The sequence below is a fragment of the Lynx canadensis genome, chromosome E3 (genome assembly GCF_007474595.2).
Source record: "Lynx canadensis isolate LIC74 chromosome E3, mLynCan4.pri.v2, whole genome shotgun sequence".
NCBI classification, from domain to species: Eukaryota; Metazoa; Chordata; class Mammalia; order Carnivora; family Felidae; genus Lynx; species Lynx canadensis.
The window spans coordinates 24097616-24112422 of record NC_044318.1 but is presented as its reverse complement, the minus strand read 5'-3'; the positions used below and the strand labels follow the sequence as shown (position 1 = coordinate 24112422).

The 14807-nt window shown below is 53.1% G+C and overlaps 1 protein-coding gene across 3 annotated transcripts; it reads left to right on the top strand.

Annotated features, from left to right (window-relative positions):
• Positions 1-4597: 4597 nt before the first annotated feature.
• Positions 4598-13513, top strand: PRSS36 (serine protease 36). Of its 3 annotated transcripts, none has more exons than XM_030301520.1 (15): positions 4598-4634; positions 4924-4959; positions 5180-5215; positions 5691-5853; positions 6296-6576; positions 7934-8100; positions 9784-10033; positions 10142-10271; positions 10597-10853; positions 10936-11084; positions 11475-11712; positions 11829-11970; positions 12258-12523; positions 12603-12724; positions 12993-13513. In XM_030301520.1, exons 1-15 carry the CDS (start codon positions 4598-4600, stop codon positions 13272-13274), a joined length of 2556 nt encoding a protein of 851 aa, XP_030157380.1. In that variant the 3' UTR covers positions 13275-13513. The 3 variants fall into 3 exon arrangements, with proteins under 3 accessions (XP_030157380.1, XP_030157379.1, XP_030157381.1); XM_030301519.1 differs by having other exon boundaries at positions 10936-11099; XM_030301521.1 differs by lacking the exon at positions 12603-12724 and having other exon boundaries at positions 10936-11099; positions 12258-12336.
• The last annotated feature ends 1294 nt before the right edge of the window (positions 13514-14807 follow it).

Here is a 14807-nt window from a genome sequence, read left to right as displayed (position 1 = left end):
GAGACCATGACCTGAGCCGGACTTGGACGCCCAACTGACTGAGCCACCAATGCGCCCCTGGATGTCGTTTACTTTAAAAAAAAGAGAGAGAGACAGAGAGGGAAGGAGGGAGAGAGAGAGAGAATTATTTTAGAACAGCAGTTCTCATATATGATCCTGGAAGTCCTGGAGGGGTTCACAGACCCTTTCAAGGGGTGCCCAAGGCCAAAACTATTTTCATGATATCAAGTGTACAATACAGGTTTCCAACAGCTACTTGACCAGTGATATTCCAAAAGGCTGGATGCAAAAGCAGATATGAGAATCCAGCTGTAGCCTATTAATCCAGACACTAGCGAGGTTTGCAAAAATGTCACTCTTTTCACTTTTAAAACATCACTCTTTTCACTATTTTCTATTACATTTAATTTTTTTTTCAACGTTTATTTATTTTTGGGACAGAGAGAGACAGAGCATGAACGGGGGAGGGACAGAGAGAGAGGGGGAGACACAGAAAATGAAACAGGCTCCAGGCTCTGAGCCATCAGCCCAGAGCCCGACGCGGGGCTCGAACTCACGGACCGCGAGATCGAGACCTGGCTGAAGTCGGACGCTTAACCGACTGCGCCACCCAGGCGCCCCTATTTTCTATTACATTTTAAAAAAAATTTAAGTTTAGTTATTTACCTTGAGAGATAGAGACAGCGCGAGTGAGAGAGCTGGTGTGCAGAGGAGGGGCAAAGAGAGAAAATCCCAAGCAGGCTCCGTGCTGTCAGTGCAGAGCCCTACATGGGGTTCGAACTCACGAACAATGAGATCGTGACCTGAGCTGAAACGAAGAGTCATAGGTCCAACCGACTGAGCCATCCAGGCGCCCCTTCACTATGATTTTTGAAAATATAGTTATTTTTCATTAAAAAATATGTTACTTACATGAACATGTAATGCAGTAATTCTTTAGTGAATTAATAAATAATTTTAAGTATTTCTGAGTTTTAATTTCAAAGGCAGTAAATATTGATAGATATAACCCACATAAGCAAAAATCATTTGGATTCCTCAATAATTTTTAAAAGTGTAAGGAGGTTGGGGCACCTGGGTGGCTCAGCTGGTTGAGTGTCAGATTTTGACTCAGGTCATGATCTCGCATTAATGGGTTCAAGCCCTGCATCGGGCTCTGTGCTGACAGCTCAGAGCCTGGAGCCTGCTTTGGATTCTGTGTTTCCCTCTCTCTCTGCCCCTCCCCTGCTCATGATCTGTCTCTGTCTCTCAAAAAATAAAATAAAACATTGAAAAAAAATTTTTAATAAAAAAATACAAATAAAGGTGTAAGGAGGTCCTGAAACCAAAATGTTTGAGAACTACTGAATTGCAGCAAATACTTTGTAGGCGAGAGTGCTCCTGGTATGCATGTTTTGCTTTAACCATCCCATACACTCTCTTTTTTTCTACTTTTATTTGCCAATTGCCTGTTTTTTCTGAGTGTTTGTTGTCTGAATAACTAGTTCTTTATCCTTGGAGGTGCAAATGCCCGCAAATGAGCGCCCCAGGAGACTTAGAAACTCCAGGAATGTGATTCTTGATGTTGGAGTCCTGAGTTCAAACCTGAGGTTGGACACAGAGCTTACTTAAAAAGTAAATAAATAGGGGAACCTGGGTGGCTCAGTCGGTTGACAGCTCAGAGCCTGGAGCCTGCTTTGGATTCTGTGTCTCCCTCTCTTTCTGCCCCTCCCCCGCTCACACTCTGTCTATGTCTCTCTTTATTTCTCTCTCTCTCTCTCTCTCTCTCTCTCTCAAAAATACATAAACATTAAAAAAAATTTGGGGGGGGGGGTGCGCCTGGGTGGCTCAGTTGGTTAAGCGGCCAACTTCAGCTCAGGTCATGATCTCATGGTTTGTGGACTGGAGCTCCATCCACATCGGGCTCTGTGCTGACAGCTTGGAGCCTGGAGCCTGCTTTCAGATTCTGTGTCTCCCTCTCTCTCTGTGCCCCTCCCCAACTCGTTCTCTGTCTCTCTCTGTGTGTGTGTCTCTCTCTCAAAAATAAATAAACGTTAAAAAAAATTTTTTTTAGGGCTCCTGGGTGGCTCAGTTGGTTAAGAGGCCAACTCTTCGTTTTGGCTCAGGTCATAATCTCTCTGTTTCATGAGTCCAAGCTCCAAGCTGGCAGTGAGAAGCCTGCTTGGGATTCTCTGTCTTCCCCTCTCTCTGCCCCTCCCCCACTTGCACTATCTCTGTCCCTCTCAAAATAAATAAACTTAAAAAATGTTTTTAATAATAAACAAATAAACTTATTATGAAGCTATTGCCACCAACTTTACCTTCGTTGTGTCCGCAGACTAGCTAAGGTTAGCAAGGTTATCAATTAACTCCACTCAATTGTTGGGTCCCGATATTTGCATTTTCTCTCTCCCTGGTCACCTGATCTTACTTTCCCCTGCTCTTGTTGCACTGGGATTGTACCTCCCAATAAAGCACAAGCATGTAGGGTTTGCCTCTATTTACTAGGGAAACTGGACTAATAGAGTCATCATTAGCTTATATTCTTGGTAACAAAATAGATATACAGGTATCCCCTGCTTTTCAAAAGTTTATGTTATGACACTTTGCTTTTTTTCCTAATGTTTTTTAAATTTATTTTTGAGAGAGAGAGAGAGCACGCACGCACAAGAGAGAGAGAAAGTGCAAGCCGGGGAGGGGCAGAGAGAGAGAGAGGGGTCAGAGGATCCCAAGTGGGCTTTGTGCTGACGCAGCAAGCCCGATGCAGGGCTCCAACTCATGACCCGTGAGATCATGAACGCTCATACGACTGAGCCACCCAGGCGCCCCACCACTTTGCTTTTAGGAAAGACCTACATTAGTACCTGTTTTCACTAACAAATAAAAAATCCAGAAGGGATTTTCACTTTTTCAAAAAAAAAGGTGAAAAGTGACAATGGTGCTCAGAGTTTGTTTGTTTTGCAGTCAACTGTCATGGAGATCTCCTTCCCTGGGAACTAGACTCAGAATCCCAGCATCAAGCCATCATAGCTTTGGACTGTGTGAGCATCTGTGCTTGATCTCAATTTATATTGTGCATTTGTTAGCAAGATACGACCTAAGGTATGAGAAAAGCCTAAAAGATGAGTCCCCAGCCAGGGGAGCATGTGACTCTTGGTCTCAGGGCTGTGGGTTCAAGCCCCACATTTGGGTGTAGAGATTACCTAAAAATAAATTTTTCAAAAAAAGGAAGAAAGGAAGGAAGGGAGGGAGGGAGGAAGGAAAAGAGGTTGATTTTTGGATCTGGGAATGCTAAAAAAATTTTTTTCATATAAATTAATAGTAACTGCTTCTTTGCTTTATGCCTTTTCCGCTTCCAAAAGTTTTCATAGAAATGCTCTACTTCCAGATAGCAGGGAAAACCTGTGTGTGGCTATTCAACTCTTCATTTCCATTCTCCTCCACCCTTCTCCATTCTGATCTGTTCCCCCAGAGTGACCTTTATGGGCCACATCATGGCCTCCCTGTCACTCTGGCTTCTGGGAGGTTTCAGAGATGGGAGGAGCTGGCAGGTGATGGGAGGGTAGGAGGAAAGCAAGATGGTGACTTTTATTTCCCAGCTCCCTCCCTGCATGAGCCACAGGTTGATAAAGGTCACATTTCTCCATTGAAGGAGCTCCCACTGAGCTCTCTCCTCCAGGCTCTCCATTTCCAGCTCCAGTATGTGTTCCTTCTCTTGGCCTCTCCAGGAAGGGCTCTCCACTCTTGCTAGCCCCAGCATGCTTCACCCATCCCTTGCTGGTTTCCCTTATCCCTGCCTAGACCTCTGTAAATAGTTCTTTAATTAAACTCTCCTTGATTCCTTTGAGGCACCATATGTTTCTTAGGCGGATTGCCATCGAAATACACTGAAGAGTTGAGTGACTTTCCCAAAGTCACACAAAGAGTAAGTGACAACACTTGAGAGCACTCTAACACAGAAAAGGGTGACGTCCTTTTGGCTGTGCCAGCCTGCCCAGGCCCCTCCCAGAATCCTTGGCCCTGCGCAACTTGACGGAATCTGTGATCCTTTTGTTGGGATGGGATTGAATTCCCTAGGGCTCCCTTCCCAGACCTGGCCAGCAACTCCAGTAACCAGAGCTGTGTGAGAAGAAAAGGCCAAGCCACTGGGGTAAGCCGCACCCCGAATAGAGGTGAGGTCTCTGGTGAGTCACGCCACTGAGGGGCCACCTGCTCCATCCCAAGGGCTTGAGCTAACCTACGGCCCGCCTCACCAAGGACCCAGAACATCAGCCTCACAGCACCTAGCTGTCCTCATCTTCCACCTTTGCCCACAGGGTTCTCCACTCCTCCACCCCCCACCCAACAGTGTCCTGGAGCTAGGACATCTGCTTCCCACCCCCACCTTGGGCCTCCAGAGATATGAGATGCTCACAGGGCTCTGGGTGGGGCCTCTAGGCTCCCTGCTTCCCCTTTCCAGCCCTAGATCCTCTCAGATTGCCGGAGATGGGCTCCAGCCAGGGAGGGTGGGGCAGCTCCTGGGACCATCAGGAGTCACAGGCTGCCTAGGCAGTGACAGAGCTGTGGCTGGGAGCAGACCTTCACCCATCTCCGTGCCTCCAGCTGACTCAAATGTGCCATGTCCCAGCACCTGCTCCTTCCATTTGTGATCCTTGGTAACTCAGGGGATAAGAGATGGCTGCAAGGGACCTGGGCCTTAGTATCTGGGAAGCTGGAAAGCAGAACGCCTGGGTTCTGTGTGGGTAGTGGGGTGTCAGAGGAGGAAAGAGAGGAAGACATCAGGAAGAATGAAGGAGTGAGGTGTCAGAAGGGAGAATAGCCTACCAGAGGGGAAAGGGGCCTCGATGCCAGGAGATGGCGTAGCTCTAAAGCTTGGGGGCAGGGAGGCAGGGAGGGCTCATCAAATTATAGGTCTCTAGCCTCTTCCTGCTTCCCTCTTTCCAGCCATCAGCCCCATCCCAGGAGCTCTCCAGGACTCAGGTAAGGCAGTTGGACTGGGGGGTGGGGGTGGGGGGTGTATCACATGGGAGGCAGAAAAGATGGGAGGGGTAGCATGGGTGCTCCAAGGGGATGCTGAAAGAACAGAGAACTGGGGAAAGGGAGAGAGGTAGGGGAGGGAGAACAGGAAGATGGGGACTGGGAAGTGTCAGGGACTGGAAGTCACCAGTACCTTCCTCTCTCTTTACCCTCCAACTCCCAGCTCTCAGTCCTACCCAAGAAGAACCTGAAGATCTAGGTAAGGAGAGTGGGGGTTCCTCAGATCTTAAAGAAGGTTAAGCCTGGCTAGGCAGTGAGGAAGGTGGAAGTCCTGGGGCACGTGGGTGGCTCAGTCGGTTGAGGGTCCCACTTTGGCTCAGGTCATGATCTCTGGTTGGTGACTTAGAGCCCCTGAGTTAGAGCCCCGTGTCAGGCTCTGGGCTAACAGCTCAGAGCCTGGAGCCTGCTTCAGATTCTCTCTCTCTCTCTCTCTCTCTCTCTCTCTCTCTCTCTCTCTCTCTCTGCCTCTGCCCCACTCATGCTCTGTCTCTCTCTCTCTCCTCTCTCCCTGTCAAAAATAAATAAACATAAAAAAAAAAGTGCCTAAGTCCTCTTTGTTCTTTGTTCAGAGGTGCAAACTGAAGCCGCGCGGGAGACAGGGCTTTGTCTTGAGTTACCTGGGCCTCGTGCCTAGGGACCAGGCAGGCTATGACCTCCATGGTACCCCATTGCAGACTGCGGCCGCCCTGAGCCCTCTACCCGAATCATGGGGGGCTCAGAAGCGCAGCCAGGCAGCTGGCCGTGGCAGGTGAGCCTGCATCAGAGGGGGGGCCACATCTGCGGGGGCTCCCTCATCGCCCCTTCCTGGGTGCTCTCCGCTGCTCACTGCTTCGTGACGTGAGTATTCGCCCACGTCCAAACCCTCTTCAAAAGCCAAGCCGGCCCCGCAGCTTGATCCCATGCACTCACCGCCAACTTGGAACCGAGCTGCGCCAGTCTCCCTGCCCAACCTCGAAGTTCTCTTCGAGGGTATCCTTGTTCTGAACACGGTGGACGCCACCTGCAGACTCGACCCACCGCTCCACCAAATATCCGGGTCTGAATTCCGTCTTTCCAATGTCCCCCAATCAATCATCCCCAAATCGCATCCACTCCTCCCCTTTTTGGGAATCTATCTCAACCTGGATCGCCCTAGCCCCTAATCTGGATCCCACTCTGCCCCTCCTGGGTTGCTACTGATCCCACCTTCTCCCTCGCTCTGAGCGAGATCCCACCCCCACGAGAGTCTGTCCCCACCTTGGGGTCAACCTAACCTCCTCCTGCCTGGGCCTCCGCGCAGGAACGGGACCTTGGAGCCCGCGACCGAGTGGTCGGTACTACTGGGCGTGCACTCCCAGGACGGGCCTCTGGACAGCGCGCACGCCCGCGCGGTGGCCGCCATCCTCGTGCCGGACAACTACAGCAGCGTGGAACTGGGCGCAGATCTGGCCCTCCTGCGCCTGGCCTCGCCCGCCCGGCTGGGCCCCGCCGTGCGGCCGATCTGCCTGCCGCGGGCCTCGCACCGCTTCGCTCATGGCACGGCCTGCTGGGCCACTGGCTGGGGGGACATCCAGGAAGCGGGTGAGTGAGGTGAAGGGGTCCCGGGAAGCAGGTTACCGGAGAGGTGGAGCCTACTGAGCGGTCCTTGGGGGAAGACCTCGGGGCGAGTCCTAAAAGCTGGGCCCTGGGTGGGTGGGCCCTCAGGGCGGGGGCTCAGGAGGCGGGGCCCACCGAGTGGGGCCTTGGGTGGGGTCCTGGAGCGCAGATTTCTGCCACGCCGCAGGTAAATGCTGTGCAATTGTCCATCTATCCTCCTCCCCAAGGGCTCTCAAACTAAGACTACTGACTCATCCACCCCGATTCCCTCCTCACCTTTCCTTCCAGGTTTTTGTTGTTGTTGTTGTTGTTGTTGTTGTTTTTTCCTTTCCTGGATATGGGATCTGAATAGGGTTCCCATCCTAGCTCGGCTATTTCAGACAAACCACTTCATCCAACCCATTTCCCCCTCTGAAAATTAAGGAAAAATAGTGCCCAGTTCGTGGGGTTGTTGGGTTAAGGATTAAATGAGAAAATCCATGTAAAGTTTATAGCACAATACCTAACAGCAGTTATTAATGTACTTCAGATATTTTTGCCCTAGGTGATGGTGCACTAAAGCACAGCACCTGGCATATCCTAAGCGTTCAGCAATGTCAGCTTCTGCCCTCCATTCCCCTGTCCCTCTTCCTCCCATCCTCCCCTCCCCTCCCTTCACTCATCTCTCTACTTTCCCACCTCCTGTCTTCTCCCTACTTGCACTCATTCATTCGTTCAGTTCATCTTTCCTTCATTCAACAGGTATTTCTTGAACACCCCCTCGTGGCAGGCACCAGTGAGGAGCCTGGGCCAATCATCCAGGCCCAAAGTTGTACCTTCTAAACTAGGGCAGTTGCAGTGACAAGAAGTGACTTCCAAGAAGTCACAAATGAGAGGTCTTCAGGACTTGGGAACTGATTGGGGAGAGGAAGCTGAGACAGGGGTCACAGCTGACAACCCAGCTTCCATGCTTGGCAGCTTGGTACAGGACCACACCTTAGTCTACATGGCACCTTTGTTGAAAAGCGTGCCCTCTCAAGATTGACACAGCCCATGTCAGGGCTCAGATCTTAGTGATTTTCGCCCGCACAGGCCTCGTTTATTGTCTGGATACTGCTCTCACTGCACAACCATCTGTGGAGGCTCTCACTAGGTGCTTGATAGGGCCATTCCTGAGATGAGGATATAGGAAGAACAGAGAGGAGCAGGAGGTGACAATGACTAGTTTTGAGTGTAGCAGTCCAGGGTGCCATGGGGTATCTAAGTAGATGTCCAGGAGGCAGCTGAAGGGCATTAAGCCGAGCTGGGGCACAGGGGACTTCCTATCTGCCTCACAGCATTTGCTCTCTGGTTCGACCTGCAGACCCCCTGCCTCTCCCGTGGGCGCTACAAGAAGTGGAGCTCAGGTTGCTGGGAGAGGCCGCCTGTCAGTGTCTCTATAGCCGGCCTGGCCCGTTCAACCTCACTTTCCAGCTATTGCCAGGGATGCTGTGTGCTGGCTACCCGGAGGGCCGCAGAGACACTTGCCAGGTGAGGGGAGGCCCCTGCATCTGCCTCACAGGGCCAGGCAGAGCCCTAACCAATAGGAAGCATGAGGAATAGACAAATATCTCTCTCAATGTCTCTGAGCCTCATCTGCAAAAAGAGGGCAAGATTGCCAACGGATAGGATTGATGAGAAGATTATAAATAGACAGAACTTGGGGCTCAACAAGAGGGCACTGTGACTTATGGCAGCACAGTGCGGAGGTTACCTGCCAAGACTCCAGAGTGAGTCAGCCCGGTTGGAAGTCCAGCACCACCACTTACTAGCTGTGTGACCTTGGCTAAGTTATTTAACCTCCATATGTTCAGACTTTCTCATCTGGAAGATGGAGATGATGCTTTATAGGTGGCTTCACCCTACTTCATAGGGTGGCTATGATGATTATAGGAATTTGTATATATAAAAGCACTTAGGGGGCGCCTGGGTGGCACAGTCGGTTAAGCGTCCGACTTCAGCCAGGTCACGATCTCACGGTCCGTGAGTTCGAGCCCCGCGTCAGGCTCTGGGCTGATGGCTCAGAGCCTGGAGCCTGTTTCCGATTCTGTGTCTCCCTCTCTCTCTGCCCCTCCCCCGTTCATGCTCTGTCTCGCTCTGTCCCAAAAATAAATAAAAAACGTTGAAAAAAATTTTTTTAAAAAAAATAAAAGCACTTAGGACAGTGCCTGGTCTTTAATAAGAGTTCAAATAAGCATTAGCTATTATTATTATCCCCCATCCCAGTCCATAGCACCGCACCTATTACTTAGTAGGTTCATTTTAAAAAATGAATTAATTCCTCACAGATGAGAATTTTCCAGATATCTTGCTGAAAACAAAACATAGTATATTTTAACCATTTTCCCCAGGAACTTTCCTCCAATGGCACACATTTTTGAGGGCACTCAAGCGTGAATGGTGGTGATGGGAATTCAAGCTAGATAGTCTTCAGCGTCCCTCCCAATTACGAGGTTCCAAGACCTAGGGACATAATCCCCTGCCCTCTTGGACAGGATTGCCACAATTCAAATTCCTCTAAACCAAGCACTGTCCATTAGAACCTCCTACAATGTTCTATACCTGTGACGTCCAGTATGATAGCCACTAGCCACATTGGCTATTGAACATTTGAGATGTGGCTAGTGTAACTGAAAAATTGAATATTTAATTTAATTATTTTTTAATTTTTAAAAGTTTATTTTGAGAGACAGAGTGGGGGGGGGCAGAGAGAGAGAGGGAGAGAGAGAATCTCAAGCAGGCAGGCTCCACACTGCCAGCACAGAGCCAGATGCAGGGCTCAAACTCACGAACCATGAGATCATGACCTGAGCCAAAACCAAGAGTTGGTCCCTTAACCGACTGAGTCACCCAGGCACCCCTATTTGAGCCATTTATTGAACAAGAATCAGTTGGCTCTGAATGAGAATGAGACCTGAAGGCCTCTCTAACGTGGCCTTTAATGCATTAGCTTGCTGCCTTTGGCTTTGGCTGCTCATCAGCCTTTCTGCCTTAGAAAGCTTTCTTCTGTTTAGAGTTGCAGGGAATGCAGAGGACAAGTACAGCCAGGGCCAGTTTCCAGAAGGTGGCTCTATGTTTGGCAACAAGAAGAGGTTTAGAATCTTTGTGAGGTGGCCTAGTATAAGCTGGTGGGTCCCTGGGCTGATCCCCTGACACTGAATTATCTACCATCAGGGAGACTCTGGGGGCCCCCTGGTCTGTGAGGAAGGCGGCCAATGGTTCCAGGCAGGAATCACCAGCTTTGGCTTTGGCTGTGGACGAAGGAACCGCCCTGGAGTCTTCACTGCTGTGGCCCCCTATGAGGCATGGATACGGGAACAGGTGATGGGCTCAGAACCTGGGCCTGCCTTTCCCACCCAGTCCTGGGAGCCCCAGCCAGGTCCCTGGGAGCCCACTGATGAGAACTGCACCATTGCCCTGCCAGGTAAGGGAGAAGGACCCCTAGATGTCACCTGGACATGGAAGATTTGAGTTGGGGTGGAAACTGCTGGTGGCCTGGGAGGCCCCCTGACCCAAGTCTCTCACCCCTCAGAGTGCGGGAAGGCACCAAGGCCAGGGACCTGGCCCTGGGAGGCGCGGGTGATGGTGCCAGGATCCAGACCCTGCCATGGGGCGCTGGTGTCTGAAAGCTGGGTCTTGGCACCTGCCAGCTGCTTTCTGGAGTGAGTGAAAACGCAGTCTTAGATTTTTTCCCCTCCCCTCCCCCCATCGGCCTGAGACACTATCGACCTGTCCCCAGCCCTTCCCCTGGGTAGGGTAGGAGTAGGGGTGGAAGGGCACATCGGTCTGGAGTGCGGGGTTTCACAGGCAGGTGTAGGATCCAGCTTGCAAAGCGGGATCCTAGTCTACTGGGGGCAAGTACGGGGTAGTATAAATTCTATCAAGGATGCCGGGTTCTCTGGAAATCCAGAGTCCAAGCCAGACATGTGTGGGTTTGAGCCGAGTGCGCAGGATGTGGCCCACGTCCCAGTTTCCCCCAACCCGCAGCCCCATCAACTCAGACCTCCTGCCCCGAGACCTAGACAACTGGCGCGTGCTACTGCCCTCGCGTCCGCGCGCAGAGCTGGTGGCACGCTTCGTGCCGCACGAGAATGCCTCATGGGACGACACCTCGGACCTGGCGCTGCTGCAGCTGCAGACGCCGGTGAACCTGAGCACCGCCTCGCGGCCAGTGTGCCTACCTCACCCAGAACACTATTTCCTGCCCAGGAGCCGCTGCCGCCTGGCGCGCTGGGGCCGCGGGGGTGAGCAGGGGCCCCACGCAGGGCTGGGCGGAGCCGGGCCGGACTCCTCAGCAGCGCAGGCTCCCTTTCTTTTCTCTTCCAGAACCTGAGCCCGGACCCAGCACACTGCTTGAGGCGGAGCTGTTGGGCGGCTGGTGGTGTCACTGCCTGTATGGCCGCCAGGGGGAGTCAGTGCCGCCGCCAGGAGACCCTCCACACGCGCTCTGCCCCGCCTACCAGGAAGAGGAGGAGGCGGGCCGCTGCTGGGTGAGCGACGGGGGCGGGGCCCGCGGGTCTTAATGCGAGTGGTTGCCAGGGCAGGGTCTGAGAGGAACTAGGAAGGAGGCCGAGCACTCTGCGGGCAGGGACGGGATTAAGGCGGGGCCTCTCGCTGGGGGCGGAGCCTAGCCCTGGAGGACTTTGGGGAGGGGCCTGAGACGGGCCCTGGGCGATGTCTGACCTTCTTGCTACCCCTAGATTTAAAGAGAATCTTAAAGTGAGGGCTGACTTCTTACACAGATTACTATTGGAGCCTGGCTTGGAGGAGGTGGGACTTGTTTTGTCTGAGTGAGAGAGAGGAGAACAGGAAAGCCCCAGGACCTTTGATAGCCTCTCATCAACTTGCACATGCTCTTGCTGCAGAACTACTCTCATTGGAGCCTTCTGTGCCAGGAAGAGGGGACCTGGTTCCTGGCTGGAATCAGCGACTTCTCCAGTGGCTGCCTACGTCCCAGAGCCTTCTACCCCCTGCAGACCCATGGCCCATGGATCAGCCATGTGACTCGGGGAGCCTACCTGGAAGACCAGCTGACTTGGGACTGGGGCCCTGAGGGGGAGGAGACTGAGACACAGGCTTGTCCCCCTCACACAGAACATGGTGGTGAGGGCTTAGGGCTTAGAGGGCTTTGGGGCTCCTGCGTGTGCTAAGATCCATGGCAGACCCTTCAGGGGTCAGCTGTGGAGCCCTCACTTAGGTGGTCACCTCCTCTCCCCTAGCCTGTGGCCTGCGGCCAGAGCCAGCTGTGATGGGTATCCTGTGGCCCTGGCTGGCAGAAGTGCATGTGGCTGGAAATCAAGTCTGCACTGGGATCCTAGTGGCCCCAGGCTGGGTCGTGGCAGCCACTCACTGTGTCCTCAGGTGGGTCTCACCCATCTCTTGGGCAAGAGGGAAGAAATGGAAAGATGGGCAAAAGAACTTTTTTTTTTCAAAAGGACTTTTAAAATAGTGGGATATAATCCCTTTAGGGCTCTTACAGTACAGGGAACCACTACAAGTGTTTTGAGATAGAAGAGAAATTTGGAAAGAGGAATAATGAAGGAGCTAGTGGAATGACCTTGGAGTTCATTCTGCCCTGTCCTCTGGATTGGGCAGGACTTTATAGCAATTCGGGGAGCAGGAGGTCACATTGGGCTTTGTTCCAACAGGCCGGGCTTTACAACAGTGCCTTATATTGAAGTGTACCTGGGCCGGGCAGGGGCTAGCCCCCTCCCACAGGGCCACCAGGTATCCCGGTTGGTCATCAGCATCCGTCTGCCCCGACACCTGGGACTTAGGCCCCCCCTTGCCCTCCTGGAGCTGAGCTCCCGGGTGGAACCTTCGCCATCAGCCTTGCCCATCTGCCTTCACCCAGGGGGTATCCCCCTGGGGGCCAGCTGTTGGGTGCTGGGCTGGAAGGACCCCCGAGACCGAGGTGAGAGAGCCCAGGGTCCTGGGTGTGAGAGGTGACTGAAGGCCAGAATCCCTGTGACAACCCTCTCTCCTCTCTCTAGTTCCTGTGGCTGCAGCTGTCTCCATCTTGACGCCACGACTCTGTCACTGTCTCTATCAAGGCATTCTGCCCCCTGGGACTCTCTGTGTTCTGTATTCAGAGGGTCAAGAGGATAGGTGTGAGGTAAAGGGGCCTGGGCGTCCTGGTCCAGGGAGGGGAGAGGCAGTGCTGGGCAGCTGGACCCTAGAGAGAGAGCAGGGTTGGAATTCTTGAGTGCTGGGCCCCAAATGGGAAGAAGTGTGCTTCCTAGCTGGACCTCGGAGAGAGACCAGGGGCCTGGATGCCTAAGGATGTAGAGAAGTAGTGCTTTGTGGTTGGACTCTAAGGAGAAGGTGCAGTGAATCAGAAGGAAGGGTAAGAGACCCTTTTGGGCTTGGCCCTGACACTGCAGGTGACCTCAGCACCTCCGCTCCTGTGCCAGACCGAGGGAGGCTCCTGGGTCCTCATGGGCATGGCTGTTCGAGGGAGCCGGGAGCTATTTGCTGCCATTGGCCCTGAAGAAGCCTGGATCGCCCAGACAGTAGGGGAGGCCCATTTCCTGCCTCCCAATGGCTACCCCCACTGGCCCCCTGAAGGCAGCGACCTCTGCCCCCCCGACCTGGCCAGGGCCTCAGGCTCCCCTCAGGCTGCTCTGCTCCTGCTGCTACTATTGCTCCCCCTGATCCAGGGCTGAGGGGGCCTGGGTCCCTTGGCCGCCTCTCCTTCTCCTCCTCCACCCCCTCCAGCCCTCCACTTCCCGCCCTGTAGAGCTGGAATGTGGCCTAACCGGCTTTGTTCCCTAGCCGGAACCTCCAGAGGGCCCCACCCACCCAGACTGCAGCGGCTTCGGATTATTGGGCCTCTGTGCCTGGCTATTTTGGGCATGGGAATCCTTGGGGGCAGTGGGAAGCGGCCAATAAAGGTGTAAACACAGACACGTGGCCTTGTGGCATTGCTGGGGGAAGGCTGAGGGGCTGGGGGAAGCCCAAGGGATAGGGCCCATCCCTTCTGGGTCTCTGTGAGTCAGGCCTTGGGCTCCCAGGAAATGTGTCCCTGATAACGTGGCAGCTGTCCTTCATTCCTGCCCCAGGGCGGGGGAGGTTGGGTGGCAGCTGGGTGTGTGTCACCTCCCCAGTGGAATCAGCATCCCTAGCACCTGATAGACACTTCAGCCCTAGCTCAGACCCTACTTCCCTTCTCTCTCTGCCCCCTGCCATCCTCCACCCCTCCCAGACTGAGGGTGAGCGTTAGAGGAAGAGTCCAGGAGTCTGGGAGTGCAGAGGGTCTGTCTGCCTTATCCTGTATCTACAGACAGCTACCCCTCCTAAACACACCCTGATGAATGCCCCAGAGTGTACACCTCCAGTGCCCCCAGTACACACACATGACACTTATGTGGGACCCTTCAAGGGTCCACTTTCATATCCTGCCCAGTGCCTCCAGAGTTTGGCCACCAGCATGTGTCCTTGTATGTACATCCCACTACCTCACCCACCGTTTACTAGTGCACCTCCCTGCATGAATTCAACCACATTCCCTGCTAACTACTAAATCATGGGGTCTGGGGTCTGATAGATAAGTCCATGAAGTGCTCCCAGTGTAGTGGGGAACACCCCTGGCTGGGCATCAGGAATAGGTCATGGAAAAGGTTGATGTTTGAGTACAGAAAAAGGGCAAATGGAGACCCGGAGAAGGGGAAGTGCTAGGGTGGAAGCCGGCTGATAAGGGTGGCAGAGGGGTCACCTCAGGGGCTGGAGTCACCATCTATAGGTAGAGCTGGCAGAGGATGGGGGAGGGGAAGCAGGGAGTTCCTGGGAGATTGTGGAGAGGGGCAGAGGTTCTTAAAGGGACAGGCTTATCATTAGCTGCCAGATCCCAAAGAGACTATTCCCCTGAATCTCCACAAGGACATACATCCCCACCTGTGTCCCATACCCAGTCACCCATATGCCATTCCCCATAAACATTTAATACACCCATCCTCTCCCCAAACCCACCACAGCGTCCAATGTTGCTCCCTCTTCCCTGGCTTAGACTCCCTCCGAGTTAGCCAGTTAGCTTCTAGCCCCTCACCCACTCCAGGAATTCCTTGCCCTCCAGGAGAGGCCCCAAAGTTTTGGCTGGGAGGTCCCCAGTCTTATGGAAATTAGGTGGGGAAGTGGGGTCTGTTTTTCTGAGGCTTGAAGCCAACACACATGCCCAGTTGTCCACAGACTTATACACTGAT